The sequence below is a fragment of the Moschus berezovskii genome, chromosome 3, assembly GCF_049115385.1.
Source record: "Moschus berezovskii isolate FMDL1 chromosome 3, NW_MosBer_1.0, whole genome shotgun sequence".
Classification (NCBI taxonomy): Eukaryota; Metazoa; Chordata; class Mammalia; order Artiodactyla; family Moschidae; genus Moschus; species Moschus berezovskii.
This window is the reverse complement of record NC_142462.1, coordinates 15,467,200-15,488,863: the sequence shown is the minus strand read 5'-3', so window position 1 is coordinate 15,488,863 and position 21,664 is coordinate 15,467,200. Positions and strand designations below refer to the sequence as shown.

At 38.9% G+C, this 21,664-nt stretch overlaps 1 protein-coding gene across 4 annotated transcripts in view; it reads right to left on the bottom strand.

The window, feature by feature from the left end:
- Positions 1–21,664, bottom strand: part of ANKIB1 (ankyrin repeat and IBR domain containing 1) — a 159,274-nt gene that overhangs the window by 55,271 nt on the left and 82,339 nt on the right. For all 4 annotated transcript variants that reach the window (XM_088833206.1, XM_088833212.1, XM_088833210.1 and 1 more), the window contains 2 exons: positions 14,224–14,406; positions 1,156–1,273 (listed from right to left, as the gene is read on the bottom strand). In XM_088833206.1, the coding sequence (XP_088689332.1) occupies positions 1,156–1,273; positions 14,224–14,406 (301 nt within the window). The remainder of the gene's footprint in view (positions 1–1,155; positions 1,274–14,223; positions 14,407–21,664) is intronic.

The window sequence follows — 21,664 nt, the reverse complement described above, 5'->3', positions numbered from 1 at the left end:
CTCTCTGAATATTATAAAGTGACAGTAAGTGGGAAGTGGAGGAGGAGGAGGAAAGAGAGGGGAATAAGTTTCTTCCAGTTAAGGGTTTGTTGCAATGAGGGGATGAGGACACATGAAGATATTTTTGCTGTCTTTTCACCCTTATACTGTGTTAAGTAATGCTTACAACATAAATCCAGCAGGCTTCTTCTGAGCTGTAACTCAGAAATTTCCTTCCTGCAAACAATGTACTTACAAATGTGTTTATTAACTTACACAGCAATCTCACAATAACTAGTAAAGATTAAAATGGAACACTCCTACTATATTTGTTTGTAGTGTTTTAAGGGAAACACATATTGACATTGTGATGAAGCTCTAAATAGACCAAATAAAACATCTAAAAATTGAAAGTAGCTACTAAAAAAGGCAAAGAAATAAATATCACCAAAGAAAAAAATTAATTGTAGCTTAAATATAAAACCGAATCACTAATTAACCAAACTATACAGATGTAATAAAAAGCAAAACCAGGTGGACAGAACCAACATTAAAAAAATGCTGAAAAATAAGGCATAAATCTGCATAATGTTAAGTTTTATTTTCATTCTCTCTTTTCCCTCTTCTATGTACGCTTGCTCAGATCTGCCTCTAAGGGCTTATAAGAAAACTTTCCATATTCAGTTTGATCACAAATGTCCTGGACAAAGTATTTGCTATTCTGTTGAAGATTCTATAGTTGGTAAGCTTTAGATATCATTGTGTTTCTATTTGTTACAGTAATTTTGATTAAGGTGTCAAATTTACACTGTTCTAAAAATTGAAAGTAGTTAAAAAAAGGCAAAGAAATAAATATAACCAAAGAAAAAAGATTAATTGGTTCTTCTTAAAGGAATTTGATTTCTACAGTGCCTTGCCTGCATTGCATTTTTTAAAAAAGAAACAAAGGAAGAAATAAAGAAAAGAAACTCAAGAGAAATCCATTGCTTAAAAAACTTTTCTTTTTCAAACAGATCTCTATTTTGACAATTTTAAAATCTTGGGAGAATTAGCTCTTAGAAGAATTAAATATTTAAAATGTTCTTAAAAAACAAGAGAAAACTAAAAGTGCTTCAAAACAGTCATCTTCTAACTGTGAAAAGTTTCAAAAGGTACTCAGGACATTTCTTTCATTACCATGAGCTCGAAGTAAAGCTTCAGCAGTAAATAGCGGAGCCTGGAGCATGTCTGCTGTTTCCACAATAAGCATATCTTTCAATCTACGAAGATCCTGAGGTCTTAATCCTTCATATGGCTTTAAAAAGAAGAAAAACAAAATTAAATTGGCTATTATACCTTTATGAAGTTCTGCAAATCTATAAATAAATATATATGGTTATCATTTATTTTTTAGTTCTGGGTTGGCAATGAAGCTAAAAAGGCACTGTATCTTCCACGATCACGAACTTCAAACTACTTATCACAAGTCTTTTCTTAAGTTGGAAAGTAGATGCCTGGTCTCATGAACCTCATCACCCTAAAACAAAGAATTATACTATAATGACAAGATCATTTTACTTTATAGTTTCAGAAATCTAAATAATACTAAAACAAAAGCATTAGAAATAAAATCCTACAATTTCACCACTGACCAATGGTCATGATTAATGTTCTCAGGTACTTTTATCCAGTCTTTTCTTTCTGCCAATCAACTGTATGTGAATATGTATGTATTCACTTAGACACAGTTTTAATCACTGAACCACCAACATTTACACTTATTAAGACTGAATTTGGAGAAAAGTGATTATGACATACTATTCAACTTATTCATAAATGTATTATCTGTTTATTCAAGTGTTTGTTAACACTCCATAAAAGTACTTTATAATTTCAGGTGTTTTTTTTATTCTTCTGTTATCCTTTATCTTCCCCCCGCCCTTGCTTTTAACAGAAAATATATAAAGAATAAAATCACAAATGTCTCACTATTCATAAGTTTATAAATGCCAAAATAACCTGTGATATGTTTTCCTCATTTCATTTCCCTAATTTCTCCATCTTGCTTATGGCAATCACTACCATGAACTTGATTTGTAGCTATTGTAATAATAAGGCATAACATTATAAATATCACTAAGCAATTTGCCTTTATTTTTACTCATTATTGCATTTTTATTACTAATATTGATATACATATCTACTTTAATCCTTTAAACAGATGTAACCAGCTTACTGCAATAAGCACAGAACTAAAGATAACAACTTAAAAACCAGTAGAAATTCTGAACTACTCAGTGAGGATGTCCTTTGGTGACATTTATCAAATATTCCAGAGAGTTCGGGAAACCCCAGAACAGATGCAGTTAGTAAACCCCATCTTTTATCGCTGATTTACAGATATTTTAAAATTAGATATTAACTTTATTTCTTGTTTTGCTTTTCTTAAATTATCAAGGAAACCATTTCCTCAATTCTTCAGTTCAGTTTAGTTCAGTTCAGTCGCTCAGTCGTGTCCGACTCTCTGCGACCCCATGAATCACAGCACGCCAGGCATCCCTGTCCATCACCAACGCCCAGAGTTCACTCAAAAATCATGTCCATAGAGTCATTACTCAACCCCATATGACAGGAACTCTATTCATCAAAGATATTTCTCTCACTTGATACAAGTTTTCTAATCCTAAAATGTCTTCTGGCAGGGATGCATATATAAGCAACGAGTGTATTCATGACAGGAAAGACTGACAGACTTGACTGCAAAAACACTGCCAACATTTAAACATAAAAACTGTGTTGCTTTTAATATATAAGGAATTTCTGACAATCAGTAAATTTAAAATATCGAAAGTCACAAAAACACAAATATCCTTAAGTATATAAGCTCTTTACCTCACAAAATGGCCAACGTTTGAAAACAAAAAACAAAAAAACCCGCAACCACCCTCAATATTGTTCAGGTCGCAGAGAGAGAGTCCTCTGATATACTGCAGGTAAGAACAGAAATTGGTAAACCATTCAAAATCTAAGCTTCACACCCCACAAGTCTTTAAAATACTCATCTTTTGACTCAATATCTTACTTACAGGAATTCATCCTAAGGTCTAATCGCAGTGTGAACAGAACTGGTCATCTGCAATGTTACTCATAAAAGTGACAAAATACAACTAACTCAAATGTACTTTAAGGAAGTTAAAGGATACCTACAAGTTAAGAGTAGTCAGCAGTCACTCAAAATATTTCCTATAAGTTTACAAATATCAAGAAATGTTAAGAAAAATAAAAAACTACAGGATACAAAATGTCCAATATTATCACACTGATGAAAAATGGAAGGCAAAATGTTACAAGCATTATTTGTAAGTGGTAGAAAAATGAATATTTAAAATTTTTACTGTGCTTTTATAAAGGGCATGTTTGGTTGAAAAAATTTAATTAAAAAAATTAAAGAAAAGTCACTGGGGATGTTAAAGAGCTTTAAACATTGGCAGAGCATGGACCCAATCAGTCTGCAGTGTTATTCTTTTTATAAATGATGGTAAAGCCTTAATACTTAATATACCACACAGCACACTGTATTAACAGTCTACTACACTGATACATGCATTCAGCTACACTGCCATGAATCTCTACATATTATAGGGATCCTATGACCCTAACGAGGAAAAGAAAAAAACATTAACCTAAACTTCTAATATAGTTTATTATTATATCCCTCTCTAGGGATTAATTAAAAAGAAACTAAAAATGGAAATTTAATCCAAACTATCCTTTGAAAAGTACCCCCAAATCATCATGTACAGCTTGGTTTTAAGCTAATTTATAAAACACAGCTTTTCATGCAAAAACTCACAAATCCCTTCATGATTAAATTTGTAGTATTCATTCTAGCCTAGAAGTTATTCACTATGTGTAACACTGCTTCTAGAAAATGTGCTCTAAGTTCAGATTTGGGACTCCAGGTATTTTTCCTGCCTCAGTATTTCTTGATATTCCCAGTGGTGGCAGTTGTATATTTCCTGGTATTAATTCCTAAATGTTCTTCTTTAGAGTAGCCATCATTCTACCTAATTTATGTTGAACAAAATAAAATCTGATTTTAGATATATCAAGAAAGGAATAATGTAAAGCAACCTGTATAGATTTCTTTTTAAAAAAATACACAGCTTAAAACTTAAATAGGTAACAATGGAAGAAAAATAGTTCTTGAAGGAAAAAGACATACTGCCTTCATGAACATGTAACATGATCACTCTGAATCTCTGCAATTGCATTAGGTTATGTGAAGCATTTTAATACACTGTTCAGTCCCAGGTCAGCAGGAGTCCAATATGCTACTGGGGAAGAGTGGGAAAATGCTCCAGGAAGAATGAAGAGGCTGGGCCAAAGCGGAAACCATGTTCAGTTGTGGGTGTGGTCTGGTGAGGAAAGTAAACTCCGATTCTATAAAGAATAATAACACATTGGAACCTGGAATGTTAGGGTCCATGAATCAGGTGAATTGGCTGTTGTCAAGCAGATGGCAAGAGTGACCATCCACATCTCAGGAATCACTGAATTAAAATGGATGGGAATCAGTTCAGTTCAGTTCAGTCGCTCAGTCGTGTCCGACTCTCTGCGACCCCATGAATCACAGCACGCCAGGCCTCCCTGTCTATCACCAACTCCTGGAGTGAATAGGCGAATTTAATTCAGATGACCATTACATCTACTACTGTGGGCAAGAATCCCTTAGAAGAAATGGAGTAGCCCTCATAGTCAACAAGAGAGTTCGAAATGCAGTACTTGGGTGCAATCTCAAAAACAACAGAATGATCCTGGTTCATTTCCAAGGTAAACCTTTCAGCATCACAGTAATCCAAGTCTATGCTCCAAACACTAACACTGAAGAAGCTGAAGTTGAATGGGTCTATGAAGACCTACAAGACGTTCTAGAACTAACACCAAAAAAAGATGCTCTTTTCATCACAGTAGACTGGAATACAAAAGTAGGAAGTCAAGAGATACCTGGAGTAATAGGCACGTTTAGCTTTGGAGTACAAAATGAAGCAGGGCAAAGGCTAACAGAGTTTTGCCAAGAGAACACACTGGTCATAGCAAACACCCTCTTCCAACAACACAAGAGACAACTCTACATATGGACATCACTAGATGGTCAATACCAAAATCTGATTGATTATATTTTTTGTAGCTGAAGATGGAGACGCTCTACACAGTCAGCAAAAACAAGACCTGGAGCTGACTGTGGTTCAGATCATCAGGTCCTTATTGCAAAATTCAGACCTAAATTGAAGAAAGTAGGGGAGCCACTAGATCATTTCGGTATGACCTAAATCAAATTCCTTATGATTATACACTGGAGGTGATGAATCAATTCAAGGAATTACATCTGGTAGACAGAGTGCCTCAAGCACTATGAACAGATGTTCATAACACTGTACAGGAGATGGTGACTAAAACCATCTCCAAGAAAAAAGAAATGCAAGAATGCAAAGTGGTTGTCTAAGGAGGCCTTACAAATAGCTGAGAAAAGAAGAGAAGCGAAAGTCAAAGGAAAGAGGGAAAGATACACCCATCTGAAGGAAAGAGTTCCAGAGAACAGCAAGGAGAGATAAGAAATCCTTCTTAACTGAACAATGCAAAGAAATAGAGGAAAACAACAGAATGGGAAACACTAGAGATCTCTTCAAGAAAACTGGAGATACCAAGGGAACATTTCATGCAAAGATGAGCACAATGAAGGACAGAAACAGCAAGGACCTAACTGAGGCAGAAGAGATTAAGAAGAGATGGCAAGAATACACAGAACTATACAAAAAAGGTCTTAATGACCCAGATAAACCTAGAGCCAGACATCTTGGAGTGCAAAGTCAAGTGGGCCTTAGGAAGCATCACTACGAACAAAGCTAGTGGAGGTGATACAATTCCTGCTGAGCTATTTCACATCCTAAAAGATGATGCTTTTAAAGTGCTGCCCTCAGCAAATTTGGAAAACTCAGCCGTGGCCACAGAACTGGAAAAGGTCAGTTTTCGTTCCAATCCCAAAGAAAGGCAATGCCAAAGAATGTGCAAACTACCATACAGTTGTACTCATTTCACATGCTAGCAAGGTAATGCTCAAAATCCTTCATGTTCGGCTTAAACAGTACATGAACCAAGAACTTCCAGATGTACAAGCTGGATTTAGAAAAGGCAGAGGAATCAGAGATCAAATTGTCAACATCCACTGGATCACAGAGAAAGCAAGGGAATTAAAAAAAAATCCCATCTACTTCTGCTTCATTGACTTTGCTAAAGCCTTTGACTATGTGGATCACAACAAACTGGAAAATTCTTAAAGAGAAGGGAATACGAGACCACCTTACTTATCTCCTGAGAAACCGTATAAAGGACAAGAAGCAGTTGTTAAAACTGGACATGGAACAGCAGACTGGTTCAAAATTGGGAAAGGAGTACGTCAAGGCTGTATACTGTCACCCTGCTTTCTTACCTTGTAAGCAGAGTATATCATGTGAAACGCTGGGCTGGATGAATCCCTAGCTGGAAACAAGATTGCCGGGAGAAGTATCAGTAACCTCAGACATGCAGATGACGCTAATGGCACGAAGTGAAGAGGAACCAAAGAGCCGCTTGATGAAGGTGAAAAAGAAGCGTGAAAATGCTAGCTTAAAACTCAGCATTCAAAAAATGAGGATCATAGCGTCCAGTCCAATCACTTCAGGTAGACAGATGGGGAAAAAGTGGAAACAGTGACAGATTTTATTTTTGTGGGCTCCAAAAATCACTGCAGACAGTGTCAGCAGTCATAAAATTAAAAGTTGCTTGCTCCTTATGACAAACCTCGAGAGCATATTAAAAAGCAGAGACATCACTTTGATGACAACAGTCCATACAGTCAAAGCTATGGTTTTTCCAGTAGTCATGTATGGAAGTGAGAGCTGGACCATAAAGAAGGCTGAGCATCAACGAACTGATGCTTTCAAACTGTGGTGCTGGAGAAGATTCTTGAGAGTCCCTTGGACAGCAGGGAGCTCAAACCAGACAATCCTAAAGGAAATCAGCCCTGAATATTCACTGGAAGGACTGATGCGGAAGCTCCAACACCTTGGCCACCTGACGTGAAGAGCCAACTCATTGGAAAAAATCTTGACGCTGGGAAAGATTGAGGGCAGGAAGAGAAGGGGGTAACCGGATGAGATGGTTGGATGGCATCACCGACTCAATGACATGAGTTGAAGCAAACCCTAGGAGACAGTGAAGGACAGGGAACTGGCATGCTGCATGCAGTCCATGGGCTCGCAAAGAGTCGAATACAACTTACTGACTCAAAAACAACATGTAGGCGGTATCCCTCTCTTCTGCAGGAAGGATTAAAATGAAGGTGCCTTTCTCTTTTCTGTTGCAAAGATAAACTGCTTCTATTTTCAGATTAATATAAACCATCAATAACCTTCAAAGCAGTCCAATACTGATACAAAGAAAGAAAAAGAAAACTAATTTAAAGATGAACAGGGAATAAAAGTGCCTCTTTTGCATCAGTGCATATTCAGTTCAGTTCAGTTCAGTCGCTCAGTCGTGTCCGACTCTTTGCGACCCCATGAATCACAGCACGCCAGGCCTCCCTGTCCATCAGGACATATTACTGCTACCAAAATACCACTGAAGAAAAGTGAAACAGTCCAACATATTAACTGTACCACTTTGAAGTCCTGTATAAAGTGATAGTATCTTCAAAAACTGTTTCAGAAGAGACTATGACAAAGGAGTTATTAAAGACATATTTATTTTCCCCCACAATTAAAATAGCTTTCCCCTGATTATATAGGTGAAATAAGCTCACTGTTAGAAAAAAATGAAAAAACAGGTACTTATGACAAAGGAGTTATTAAAGACATATTTATTTTCCCCCACAATTAAAATAGCTTTCCCCTGATTATATAGGTGAAATAAGTTCATTGTTAGAAAAAAATGAAAAAACAGGTACTTACTGACCCAATTAGTAACTGTTTTAAAAGATGTGAAAGACGGTCAGGAGAAGGAGAGGATATTTCCAATTTCTCTCAATACCAACCTCACATTAGCTGACCCGAGCTCAGCCTGGCTCAGCGGTAAAGAATCTGCCTGCCAATGTGGGTGACACAGGAGACGCAGGTTCTATCCTGGGTTGGTAAGTTCCCCTGGAGAAGGGAATGGCTAACCATTGCAGTATTCTTGACTGGACAATCCCATGGACAGGAGCCTGGCCGGCTGTCGTCCATGGGGTTGCAAAGAGTCAGATACAACTGAGCACACAGCACAGAGCTTAGTCTGAGAAAGAGTGGGGAAAGAATAGGCACAGAGAGACTCAGGGCTTTCAGAGGAAAGCAGCTACCCCCTCCTAAGTGTGGTAGCAGCCAAGGCAATGGCCAACCATACCGGTTCCCTGTCAGAAAAGGAGCTTTGAGCCTTCCTGGGTTATAGGCTGGGAGGGGAGAGGAATGGATGTCTTGAGATGGCTTTCACAGTACTGTACTGCTCAGTTTTTCCTTCCCTTATATAGCTATAGTCACACAGTCTTCTCTTACAGTGCTTGACTCTTACTAGAGTCTTTGTTCTTTCTTTGGGGGGTTGGATAAATTAAGTACCCCCATTCCCAGCTATCACTCTAATACATCATCTTGTTTTTATTTCTTCAGAGCAGTTACAACTCTCAGATATCGTGTTCATTTATTTTCTAATCTTATTTGTGTGAACCTCTCTATCTTTGCTAGAATATAAGCATCTAGAGGGCAGGAGATTTTTGTTCCTCACTGTATCCCTAATTTCTGTTAAAATAGTGTCTGGTAAAGTAGTCACGCAAAATTTTGTCAATGATAGGGTGAAGAAAAAGACTGCCCATTTACAGACTAATCATCTGGAGGAAAGGACTAAATTAAAATGTGTCAGGAATTCCCTGGTGGTCCAGCAGTTAAGACCTGGCCTTCTAATGCAGGGGGTGTGGGTTCCATCCCTGGTCAGGAAGCTAAGATCCCACATGGCTCGTGGCCAAAAAAACAAAACATATAACAGAAACAATATGGTAACAAATTCAGTAAAAACTTTAAAAATGGTCATTAAAAAAAAAATCTTTAGAGTAACCTTTAACTAAAGAAAATATGATAGGTAAAATAAATCTTTTAAGAAACTCTTTTTTTGGCCATCAGGAGAGGTAGAAGCTTACAAACTGTCAGAAATTCATGGGAAATTAAAAAACAGACAATACAGTTATTTTCCTGAACACAAACAAATAAGAGTTATATAAGCCCTATCAGAACCAAATTAGCACTGAATAAACATTGAGAAATCAATCACGTTTAGAAGAAAAAATTTATTGTGTATTACAATAACTTAAGTATTATTTATGGATGTCCACTGTACAAGAGTGCTTTTAGACATGGAAAATATTCTGCTGAATAAGAAAGTTATGATTCTGGCACTCACAGAATTGACAATCTAATAAAAGAGAAAGGCAATAAACAAGTAAACAAATATATAAACAAAATAATTACAGCATGTGATAAAAATAAAAAGGGTACTGTAATAAAGAGTAACGGAAGGAGAGGGGCCTACTTCAGGAGAATGGTCTAAGACTGCCTCTTTGAAGACCTGATATAGTCAAGAGAAAACCTGGGAGATGATTTCAGACATAAGGAATAGTAAGTGCAAAAAGCCTTCATGTAGTCTAAGTACCATAGCATGCCAGGAAAAATAATTTGAGATACGGTTGAAAAGGCAAATAGTGGCAAGACCATATAAATTCTTATATCTGAGCAAACAGTTTGGATTTTATTCTAAGTGTAATGAAAATCACTAAACGGTTAAGTGATATGATCGGATTTAAGTTTAATAATGTCACTCTGGCTACTGTGCACTAACTGGATTCTAAGGGGACTAAAACAGAAGGCAGGAGACCAGCTAGGAAACGACTATAGCAGTTCAGATGAAAAGTGAAGGCGGAAAGGATGACTGAGGGAGGTAGGAGTGGAGAATGAGAGAAGTAAATGGATTTAGGTTATATTTTTGGAGGTAAATTGACAGAACTCCCAGATTGTTTGGATGTGATGAACTGAAAATGTTGCCACATTTATGCTTGAGGGGCTGGAGGTAATATTTACTGATACAAGGAAGACTTAAAGGAAACCCAGGGAGCAAAGTCCCTGCAGCCCAGGGAAGAATTGTCTCTCTAAGAAGGGAGTGGTTAATTGTGTCAAGTGGTGCTGAGGAATTCAGGTAAGATAAGGAGAGAAAAGCATCAAGTAAGAGGAGGAGAGAAAAGGATTTGGCAAGACGGTGACTCTTAATGTCCAAGTCAGTGCAGTTCCATCAGAATTCAGTTCAGTTCAGTCGCTCAATCGTGTCCGACTCTCCGCGACCCCATGAATCACAGCACGCCAGGCCTCCCTGTCCATCACCAACTCCCGAGTTCACTCAAACTCATGTCCACAGAGTCGGTGATGCCATCCAGCCATCTCATTCTCGGTCATCCTCTTCTCCTCCCGCCCCCAACCTTTCCCAGCATCAGAGTCTTTTCCAGTGAGTCAACTCGTCGCATGAGGTGGCCAAAGTATTGGAGTTTCAGCTTTAGCATCAGTCCCTTTGATGAACACCCAGGATCGATCTCCCTTAGAATGGACTGGTTGGATCTCCTTGCGGTACAAGGGACTCTCAAGAGTCTTCTCCAACACCACTGTTCAAAAGCATCAATTCTTCGGCGATCAGCTTTCTTCACAGTCCAACTCTCACATCCATACGTGACCACAGGAAAAACCATAGCCTTGACTAGACGGACCTTAGTTGGCAAAGTAATGTCTCTGCTTTTTAATATATTATCAAGGTTGGTCATAACTTTCCTTCCAAGGAGTAAGCGTCTTTTAATTTCATGGCTGCAATCAGCATCCTCAGTGATTTTGGAGCCCCCAAAAATAAAGTCTGACACTGTTTCCACTGTTTTTCCATCTATTTCCCATGAAGTGATGGGACCAGATGCAATGATCTTTGTTTTCTGAATGTTGAGCTTCAAGCCAACCTTTCCACTTTCCTCTTTCACTTTCATCAAGAGGCTTTTGAGTTCCTCTTCACTTTCTGCCATAAGGGTGGTGTCATCTGCATATCTGAGATTATTGATATTTCTCCCAGCAATCTTGATTCCAGCTTGTGCTTCTTCCAGCCCAGCGTTCCTCATGATGTACTCTGCATATAAGTTAAATAAGCAAGGTGACAATATACAGCTTTGATGCACTCCTTTTCCTATTTGGAACCAGTCTGCTGTTCCATGTCCAGTTCTGACTGTTGCTTCCTGACCTGCATACAGGTTTCTCAGGAGGCAGGTCAGGTGGTCTGGGGTTCCCATCTCTTTCAGAATTTTCCACAGTTTATTGTGATCCACACAGTCAAAGGCTTTGGCATAGTCAATGAAGCAGAAATAGATGTTTTTCTGGAATTCTCTTGCTTTCTTCATGATCCAGCGGATGTTGGCAATTTGATCTCTGGTGCCTCTGCCTTTTCTAAAACCTGCTTGAACATCTGGGAGTTCACGGTTCACATATTTCTGAAGCCTGGCTTGGAGAATTTTGAGCATGACTTTACTAGCGCGTGAGATGAGTGCAATTGTGCAATAGTTTGAGCATTCTTTGGCATTGCCTTTCTTTGGGATTGGAATGAAGACTGACCTTTTCCAGTCCTGTGGCCACTGCTGAGTTTTCCAGATTTGCTGGCATATTGAGTGCAACACTTTCACAGCATCATCTTTCAAGGTTTGAAATAGCTCAACTGGAATTCCATCACCACCACTAGCTTTGTTCGTAGTGATGCTTTCTAAGGCCCACTTGACTTCACATTCCAAGATGTCTGGCTCTAGGTCACGTTATCGTGACTATCTTGGTCGTGAAGATCTTTTTTGTACAGTTCTCCTGTGTATTCTTGCCACCTCTTCTTAATATCTTCTGCTTCTGTTAGGTCCATACAATTTCTGTCCTTTATCGAGCCCATCTTTGCATGAAATGTTCCCTTGGAATCTCTAATTTTCTTGAAGAGATCTCTTGTTTTTCCTATTCTGTTGTTTTCCTCTATTTCTTTGCATTGATCACTGAGGAAGGCTTTCTATCTCTCCTTGCTAATCTTTGGAACTCTGCATTCAGATGCTTATATCTTTCCTTTTCTCCTTTGCTTTTCGCTTCTCTTCTTTTCACAGCTATTTGTAAGGCCTCCTCAGACAACCATTTTGCTTTTCTGCATTTCTTTTCAATGGGGATGGTCTTGGTCCCTGTCTCCTGTACAATGTCATGAACCTCCGTCCAGAGTTCATCAGGCACTCTATCTATCAGATCTAGTCCCTTAAATCTATTCCTCACTTCCACTGTATAATCATAAGGGATTTGATTTAGGTCATATCTGAATGGTCTAGTGGTTTTCCCAACTTTCTTCAATTTCAGTCTGAATTTGGCAATAAGGAGTTCATGATCTGAGCCACAGTCAGCTCCTGGTCTTGTTTTTGCTAACTGTATAGAGCTTCTCCATCTTTGGCTGCAAAGAATATAATCAATCTGATTTCGGTGTTGACCATCTGGTGATGTCCATGTGTAGAGTCTTCTCTTGTGTTGTTGGAAGAGGGTGTTTGCTATGACCAGTGCGTTCTCTTAACAAAACTCTATTAGCCTTTGCCCTGCTTCATTCCGTGCTCCAAGGCCAAATTTGCCTGTTACTCCAGGTGTTTCTTGACTTCCTACTTTTGCATTTCAGTCCCCTATAATGAAAAGGACATCTTTTTTGGGTGTTAGTTCTAAAAGGTCTTGTAGGTTTTCATAGAACTGTTCAACTTCGGCTTCTTCAGCATTACTGGTTGGGGCATAGACCTGGATTACTGTAATATTGAATGGTTTGCCTTGGAAACGAACAGAAATCATTCTGTCATTTTTAAGATTGCATCCAAGTACTGCATTTCAGACTCTTTTGTTGACCATGATGGCTACTCCATTTCTTCTAAGGGATTCCTGCCCACAGTAGTAGATATAATGGTCATTTGAGTTAAATTCACCCATTTTCCACGACCAAGGTAAGAGAAACCCAAATAAGACGGTAGGTATTGTGAGGGGGCATCAGAGGGCAGACACACTGAAATCATAGTCACAGGAAACTAGTCGATCTGATCACGTGGACCACAGCCGAATGTGGTCCACTGGAGAAGGGAATGGCAAACCACTTCAGTATACTTGCCTTGAGAACCCCATGAACAGTATCAAAGGGCAAAATGATAGGATACTGAATGAGGAATTCCCCAGGTCAGTAGGTGCCCAATATGCTACTGGAAATCAGTAGAGAAGTAACTTTAGAAGGAATAAAGGGATGGAGCAAAAGCAAAACCAATACCCAGTTCTGGATGTGACCGATGATAGAAGCAAGGTCCGGTGCTGTAAAGAGCAATATTGCATAGGAACCTGGAATGTTAGGTCCATGAATCAAGGCAAGTTGTAAGTGGTCAAAAAGGAGATGGCAAGAGTGAACATAGACATTCTAGGAATCAGTGAATTAAAATGGACTGGAATGACCATCCATCAGAGTAGAAGGGAAGAAAGTTACACTGCAAAGGGCTGAAGAGTGAAGGGAAGGTGAGGAAGTCAGTATGTACAGACAACTCTTAAATTTTGTTTTTCTCACATGAAGATCAGTGATATGGGGCTACAACTGAAGGAGGACAGGGACAGGAAGAATGGTTAATGGAGAAGTTGTTTTGGTATTTTAAAATGGGCATTATCCAAGCATGTTTGTTGAGAAGAGCAATCCAGACAGGCAGAGACTGAGGAACAGGAGGACTGGAGGCTTGGAGTCAGCACCTCTCTATATAATTAAGCATACATATGGGGCTTCCCTCATAGCTTGGGAGAGAATCTGCCTGCAATTCAGGAGACTCCGGTTCAATTCCTGGTCATGAAAATCCCCTGGAGAAGGGATAGGCTACCCACTCCAGTATTCTGGCCTGGAGAATTCCATGGACTGTACAGTCCATGGGGTCACAAAGAGTCGGACACGACTGACTTTCACACACACACATAAACATACATACGTCAAAGGACAGGTTTTCTAGATGTTTTTCATATTATGGCTTTTTTAGACGTATTTTCATACTTATGGTTATACAGAAGACAGAATGTATACCATACTGCAAAGAAGACCACACAAACTAGGTTTTAAAGAAGAAAAAAAAAATTTAGTACAATATTTGCATAATTTCTTTCATTAAAAGAAACTTACCTCTCGTTTATCTAAAGCAGCATACTCAGCTTCTATTTCTTCAGCTTCAGGATCTCGTGAGAATACCATCTGGGATTCTAGATTGAGGGCCAAATCTTTGTGGTGCTGCTTTTCAGCACAATCGCAAGGAGTATCTTTATTCTCATTCTCAGCAAACAGGTCTCCTCCATGTTTTACTAAAAGCTAAAAAAGATTTTTTCAAAAAGTTTGCACCTATAGATGTAAATGACAAGTTATTCCATGCTACATATTAAAACTTTTTAATATAATAAAAGCATGACAAAAAATCAATAATATGTAATACTATGAAGTGACAGTAAAAGTTAGACACCAGTGGCTTCTGATTTTATGATAAGCAATTATTGTTAATCGGTGTTAAGATGACTTCCTTTGGTTGAAAACAACAAACCTGTTTCTTAAATTTTATAAAGAAATTCTTAAACATTCTGTCCAACCCAAAGTTTTACTTAAAAACGAATAATTTTATAGCCATTCAATGCTTTAAATTTTATACATTTCTACAAATCTTTCTTAAACAAGAAGGACATAACCACTAACACCTGATGTCTTGGCAAGGCAGACAAAAATTTTCATTTGTATCATTCATTATCCACTTAAACACTGAAATGAAATTAGGTTGAGCAAGTCACTGAAGCAAAACTGTTTCCAATATTACTCACAATAAGCAATGGGAATAGCTACTCACAGCCAAGAGGAGAAGATACTCCATCAAATATCTTGATATTTAAAGGAAGGATTTCACCCAAAGAAATCCCACTTGTAAAAATGCATGAAAGAGTAACAATGTGTTTACTACTGAGGTTTCTGCTGATTTTGTAGAAGCTTAATACATTGTTACTAAGGGCTGTAGGTTCAAGGTTCCCCATTACATCTGCAGAGACACTGGGAAGGACATGAATACCATGAGGGGCATAATCCAGGACACCCCTGAAGGACAGCCTAACAATTAGTCATGGAGCCGATTCTTTTATAGAATTCACTCACCACCATATAACACAGTAACAGACACTACCTATTGTTTTCTAAGAGGCAAGCCCTATGCTAAGACTTCTAATACATATTCTTATTCAATGTTAACAACCCCAAGTAGCAGGGATACTATGATGTTTCAGAAGAGTTAAATAAGTTGACCAAAATGAGTCTGAGTGAACTCCGGGAGTTGGCGATGGACAGGGAGGCCTGGCGTGCTGTGATTCATGGGGTCGCAAAGAGTCGGACACAATTGAGCGACTGAACTGAACTGAACTGAATAAGCAGCAGAACTGGGATTCAGACATAAGTTTGACCGAGTTCTTAATGACACTGTACTGACACAAAGAACTGGCTGATCACAAACATTAAAGAAGTCACATGTATCCTGGGCCTACTGTAAAGTTCTGGCCAGATCTCATTTATGATCTAAACGTGAACACTTATGAACGATTTTCATTGTTTAAGGGAGTTAATCAAAATGGCAGCTTCTTTTCATTTTCTTCCAAATTTTATCTCCTCTCCCTCCAACAAACACAGATCTTCCTGTAAAATTCCTTTATTGTTTCTGCAATTCTCATGGTTCCTCTACAGTCATCCCAAGAGGCCCTGACAAAATAAGGGACCTACACCAATGCCAGGCCTGGAAGCTACTGACAAGCCCAGTGGGTATGACTCTGGCTTCTTGCTCTAGGCCAAAGGTATTCCTCAGAGCTAAGATGGTTTACAACATTTTTTAAGTTGTAAAAACAAGCAAACAAATCAAGAAGAATAAGAAACACAGACTTGTGGTCAAAAAGGTTAAAATAGTTACACATTACATCTGGCCCTTTAAAGAAAAAAAAGGCATAAGTCTCAGCAGTCACTGTTACCATCTGGAACCCTTCAGTCTAAGTGTGGTCTGGGGACCAGTGGTATCACTGGGGGTTTGTTAGAAATGCTGAATCTCAGTGTTACCACCAAAGCCCCTCCGACTCCAGACCTCTAAATCAGAATCTGATTCTAACCTCGAGGAGATTCTTATGCATATGAAAGTCTGACAAGCAATGACCCTACACTCTGGCCTAAGTGGTATGGAGACTAGTATATTTATATTACCTACTCTATTTAATCTTGCTCCTTGGAAGGAAAGTTATGACCAACCTTGATAGTATATTAAAAAGCAGAGACATTACTTTGCCAACCAAGGTCCGTCTAGTCAAGGCTATGGTTTTTCCCGTGGTCATGTATGGATGTGAGAGTTGGACTGTGAAGAAAGCTGATCGCTGAAGAATCGATGCTTTTGAACTGTGGTGCTGGAGAAGACTCTTGAGAGTCCCTTATACTGCAAGGAGATCCAACCAGTCCATTCTAAAGGAGATCAGTCCTGGATGTTCATTGGAGGGACTGATGCTAAAGCTGAAACTGCAATACTTTGGCCACCTCATGCGGCGAGTTGACTCACTGGAAAAGACTCTGATGCTGGGAAAGGTTGGGGGCGGGAGGAGAAGGGGACGACAGAGAATGAGATGGCTGGATGGCATCACCGACTCTGTGGACATGAGTTTGAGTGTACTCCGGGAGTTGGTGATGGACACGGAGGCCTGGCGTGCTTTGATTCATGGGGTCGCGGAGAGTTGGACACAACTGAGCGACTGAACTGAACTGAACTGAACTGTATTTAATACTGGGAAGTAGTCAGCCGACAGACTTATCATACCAACTGCAGGATCTATTACTGTTTTCAACGTTTCAGCTTCACAGGTTATCCAACACAAAACAATTTGCTTCTGACTGCTACAGAACTAACAGCTGACTTTGTGCTCTGGTTCTTTATTTAGAGCAGTAGGAAATTATTTCTAAAAAGCACACTGGGATAGCTTTCAAAGCCATGATTTGATTTACGTCCAAAACAGATACTACCACAGAAGACATTCCAAATATCAGCAAACAAGATAAATCATATTTAACTTAATTATCCCAGTCTGCAGCAAAAGCAAAGACAACAAAATTTAAGAGGCTGTGCCATTCCAAAATATTGGTGAGAGGAAACTTCCAGTCTGCATTCCATGGGTTTAAAAAAAAAAAAAGTGAGTACGGAGACGGAATGTGCGAGAAGTCATTGTTGAGAGTCACTTTTGACAATTTTCAGAACTTTAGATTTCTTACCTTGACTGGTGATCTATCTTCAAAAGCAGTCCCAAAATGAGTCTGATGGGAGTGAGGTGAGGGGTCCCAAAAACCTGTATCTCATTGCTGGAGAGATACCCGTGATGGGTGATGGAGGGAGGGTTCATGCTTGCAGCATGTGTCCATTTGTCTTGGCAAGGAAGTCAATGTCTATGCTACTTCTGGCAGAGAAGCTAGCTAGCTAACAGCAGTACTGCCTGACACTGGAGGAGGAATTTTTTTAAAAGTGTTTCAGCATACTGACCTTTGGGGCCAAAGGTCGAAACACCAGTAAACAGAAGATGTCAAGACATGTTAAACTTCTGCTACATGAGTTAGTCACTCAGTCGTATCCGACTCTTTGCAACCCCATGGACTGTGTCCCACCAGGCTCCTCTGTCCATGGAATTTTCCAGGCAAGAATACTGGAGTGGGGTGCCATTCCCCTCTCTAGGGGATCTTTTCAACACAAGAGATCAAACCTGGTTCTCCCACATCGCAGGTGGACTCCTTAACATCTGAGCCACCATATCCTGCATAAAGTCAGATGTTTTGCTTTTGCATAATAGGGAGTTACACCTGGTTCTAAAGAGGCAGTTTTTAAATGCTTCAACCAAAGCATCCAAGTATCATTTTCATCACTCTCAAGCAAGGAGAACTGAATATTTTATTCAAATATATATATATATATACACACATATATATATATTAGCCTATCTCACATACTTGGTAGTATATACAATTTTCTACCTTAAAAGAAACATCCAATTATCACCATCTCAGCACATCTGTTTACTGATGTTATCTTCCTTTCTATTCAATAATCCCACAGGAAGAGGGGAAGGACAGCCCCGAGTTGATGACAAATCCCTTTCCACCCCTTTGATCCTTCATCTAAATGGCTGGTTACTCTGCATAAGTCGTTTAACTTCTGTAAGTCTCAGTTTACCCAGGTCCATTTGTAAAATGAGGCTTACATTACCTTGAGAAAAAGTGTAAAAAGAAAGATGATTCTGCAGAGTCTGCTCTGGTTGTAAAATTCCCATTTCCTAATCTGTTTCCTCTATGACCCTGAGCACTCCGTTCGTCCAGCCCCCTTCAGTCTCCGCCTCTACTGCCTCCTGGCAGAGTCCCCTATCTTAATTGTTAGTCCTCTAATGACTTCCCTTAATACTTTCTCAGCCACATTTCTGAAATCAGTGACTGACACTCACTGTCTCTACATTTCCTCAGCAAATTACTCAATTTCTCCCATCAATCTAACTTCTACTCTGCCCACTTCACTCTAACATTATTCCTGAAACTCATTAACACCTCTCAAAGCCAGCTGCCTTTCTCAGTCTTCTAATTCCTTGCCCTTTCTGAAGCAGGTCAAATGACTGACTGCCTCCTCTCCTTGAAATTCTCTTTGCATCCTCAATGCTGGATTATTTTGGTTCTCTTCTCTGCTTTTTTGTTTTTTTGTTGCAGGCCACTTCTTGTTCTCATTCCCTTTAAACAAAGACATTCTCGAAGCTGATGCTGTGACTTTAATTCTGTAATTTTATCTAGAATCTAAAGTCCTATCCTTGGATTTGTCATTTATACCTTATCTTGCTTTTAGTTATCAACTCTATGAAGATAACATTTAATTCTAAATCTATATTCATTACCCCCAGTTAGTTCTAATTTTTAACAGCCTGAATACCATTTCTAAGACTTTAATCTTCTTCTAAATGACAATTCAAGATATTCGCCTTTCCTTCTAACCAATTCCTTCACCTCATCTCACTTTTAATTTTTTTCTTTATACTATTGAAGTACAGTTCACACACAACACCTGAAATCACTTTTTAGATGTCTGTCAATTGCTGCTGCTGCTGCTAAGTCGCTTCAGTCATGTCCAACTCTGTGACCCCATAGATGGCAGCCCACCAGGCTCCCCTGTCCCTGGGATTCTCCAGACAAGAACACTGGAATGGGTTGCCATTTCCTTCTCCGTTGTCAATTGCTGCTGCTGCTAAGTCGCTTCAGTTGTGTCTGACTCTGTGCGACCCCATAGATGGAAGCCCACCAGGCTCCCCCGTCCCTGGGATTCTCCAGGCAAGAACATTGGAGTGGGGTGCCATTGCCTTCTCCTTGTCAATTGATAGCAGGCTTCAAAGTGAACGAGGTTCAAAATCATGCTCAGTTTACTTAAAAATAAAGTTAATTTGTTTTACTCTAATTATAGATATGACAGCAGATTGTTATACAAAATGCAGAAAAATCAAAGTGAGAAAATTATATTATCCAAAGATAGCTCACCATTGTTAATATTAACATTTTAAAGTCTTCATCACCTTTAACCTTTCTCTTACTTTCTTGTATCAACTGACCAAGTCACCAAAATGCATTTGTCTCATTCTTTCCATTTCTAATACCACCACACATATCCACGCTCTTTATCAGTTCACAGCAGAATCAGTGCAATAATATTCTAACTCCTATCACTCCTTCTAGTATATTGGTTTTCAACCTTGGCTGTACACTGGAATCATCTGGAGAAGTTTTATTATCGGGGGCCCACACTCAGAAATCCAATTTTATTGGTTTGAGATATGGTCTACAGGATGGGATTTTGTGTGCAGACATGGTTACAAGCACTGTTCCAACACAAAGGTTTCCAAATTGGGTAAGAATCACTTGGGTAGTCTGACAGTTATATTAGGGTGATCTGGAATGGAGACTAAGTACATGCACATTTTATAGATTATTCCATTGTAGGTCCCACAGATTACTGCTCTAAGCTAAGGCTTCTCAAACTTTAATGTGTATATGGATGACTTTAGGGTTCCTGTTAAAACTACAGATTCAGACTCAGGTGATCTGAGATGAGGCCTGAGATGCTACATTCCCAACAATACCCAAACTGATGCCAAAGCCAGTCTGAGGAATAGTGTCTGGGTAGCAAGTCTTTTAAGAACCACTCCTTTAGAAGTACCCCCTTTCAAATAAAATCTATTCTGCATTACAACCATTAGGCTAATCTTACTACATTTGCTTTCATAATAGCACCAATCAAAAAAACTAAATGGCTCAATTTTCTATAAATAAATTTCAAATCAGCACTTAGGACTTTCTACTCACTATGGCTTCTATCTTCATTTTAAATCATCTGTCTTATCAAACCTCTGCAAAATACTTCAGTCTGCACATGTCTCAGACGTAGAACAGTCCTTCTCAAACTGCAACATGCAAACGAATAACCAGTGAGACTTGCTTAAAGCATTCTTGGGGCCTACCCCAGAGATTCCTATTTGGTATCTGGAGGTATGGCAGGCACAAGAATTTGTATTTACTACAAGCGTTACTGATGATACAGGTCTGAGGACCACATTTTGAGTAGCCTCCTCCAAATACTTAAACCGAAGTCTTACCCACTCAAATATCACTACTATCCAAAACATTTTCTGGGTTTAGGAAAATTAAAATGATCTTTTCTTCCCTTCAGTGCCTGTAACAATATTTTGGATGCCAAATGAAATCATAACTATCTTGATTAAAAATTAAAAAGCCAAGGCCCAGACAGGCACAGTTACTTACAGTTGCTAAGCTGGGACCACAATTTCCTTATTCTTTTTCATAGTTTTAAAACCCCAGGTGCTAAAAACACAATATAATTAAATAAAACTTTTCAGTATAACTTGTGAATGATTTTTATGGCTTTTCAATGAAGTGTGAAATGCTCTGACAGCTGCTGAGTGTCATATAGGCCCTGTGGCTATAAAGGGGATGTGGGACTTACCAGCTTTGGTTTTCCAGTGACCTTTATTTGATCTGACAATAAGCAGCAACACTTAAAGCTTTGAATAAGCAAGTAGGATAAGGGTGCATAGGAAATATCTAAAGATAATACTCATTTTAAAAAACGCTTTTCACAAAGAGTTGAAGCACTATCAAACACAACAGCCACCTCTGTCACATCAACCATTTCTTTAATCACTATGACAGGTGAAGCACCAACATAAATGAGGCCTAATGACTGGGCTTGCTCTAGGGAAGTCGGCCAAAGGGAGAAAAATCACAAATCAGGCCTTGTACTTAGCAGCAGCAGCAGCAACAGAACCTTGTATGAAACAACTCACTGGTTCAAGATTGAGAAAGGAGTATGACAAGGCTGTTTATTGTCAACTTGTTTATTTAACTTACACGCGGAGCACGCTGTGAGAAATGTCCGGCTGGATGAGTATAAGCTGGAATCAAAATTGCCGGGAGAAATATCAACAACTTCAGATATGAGGATGATACCATTCTAATGGCAGAAAGCGAGGAACTAAGGAAT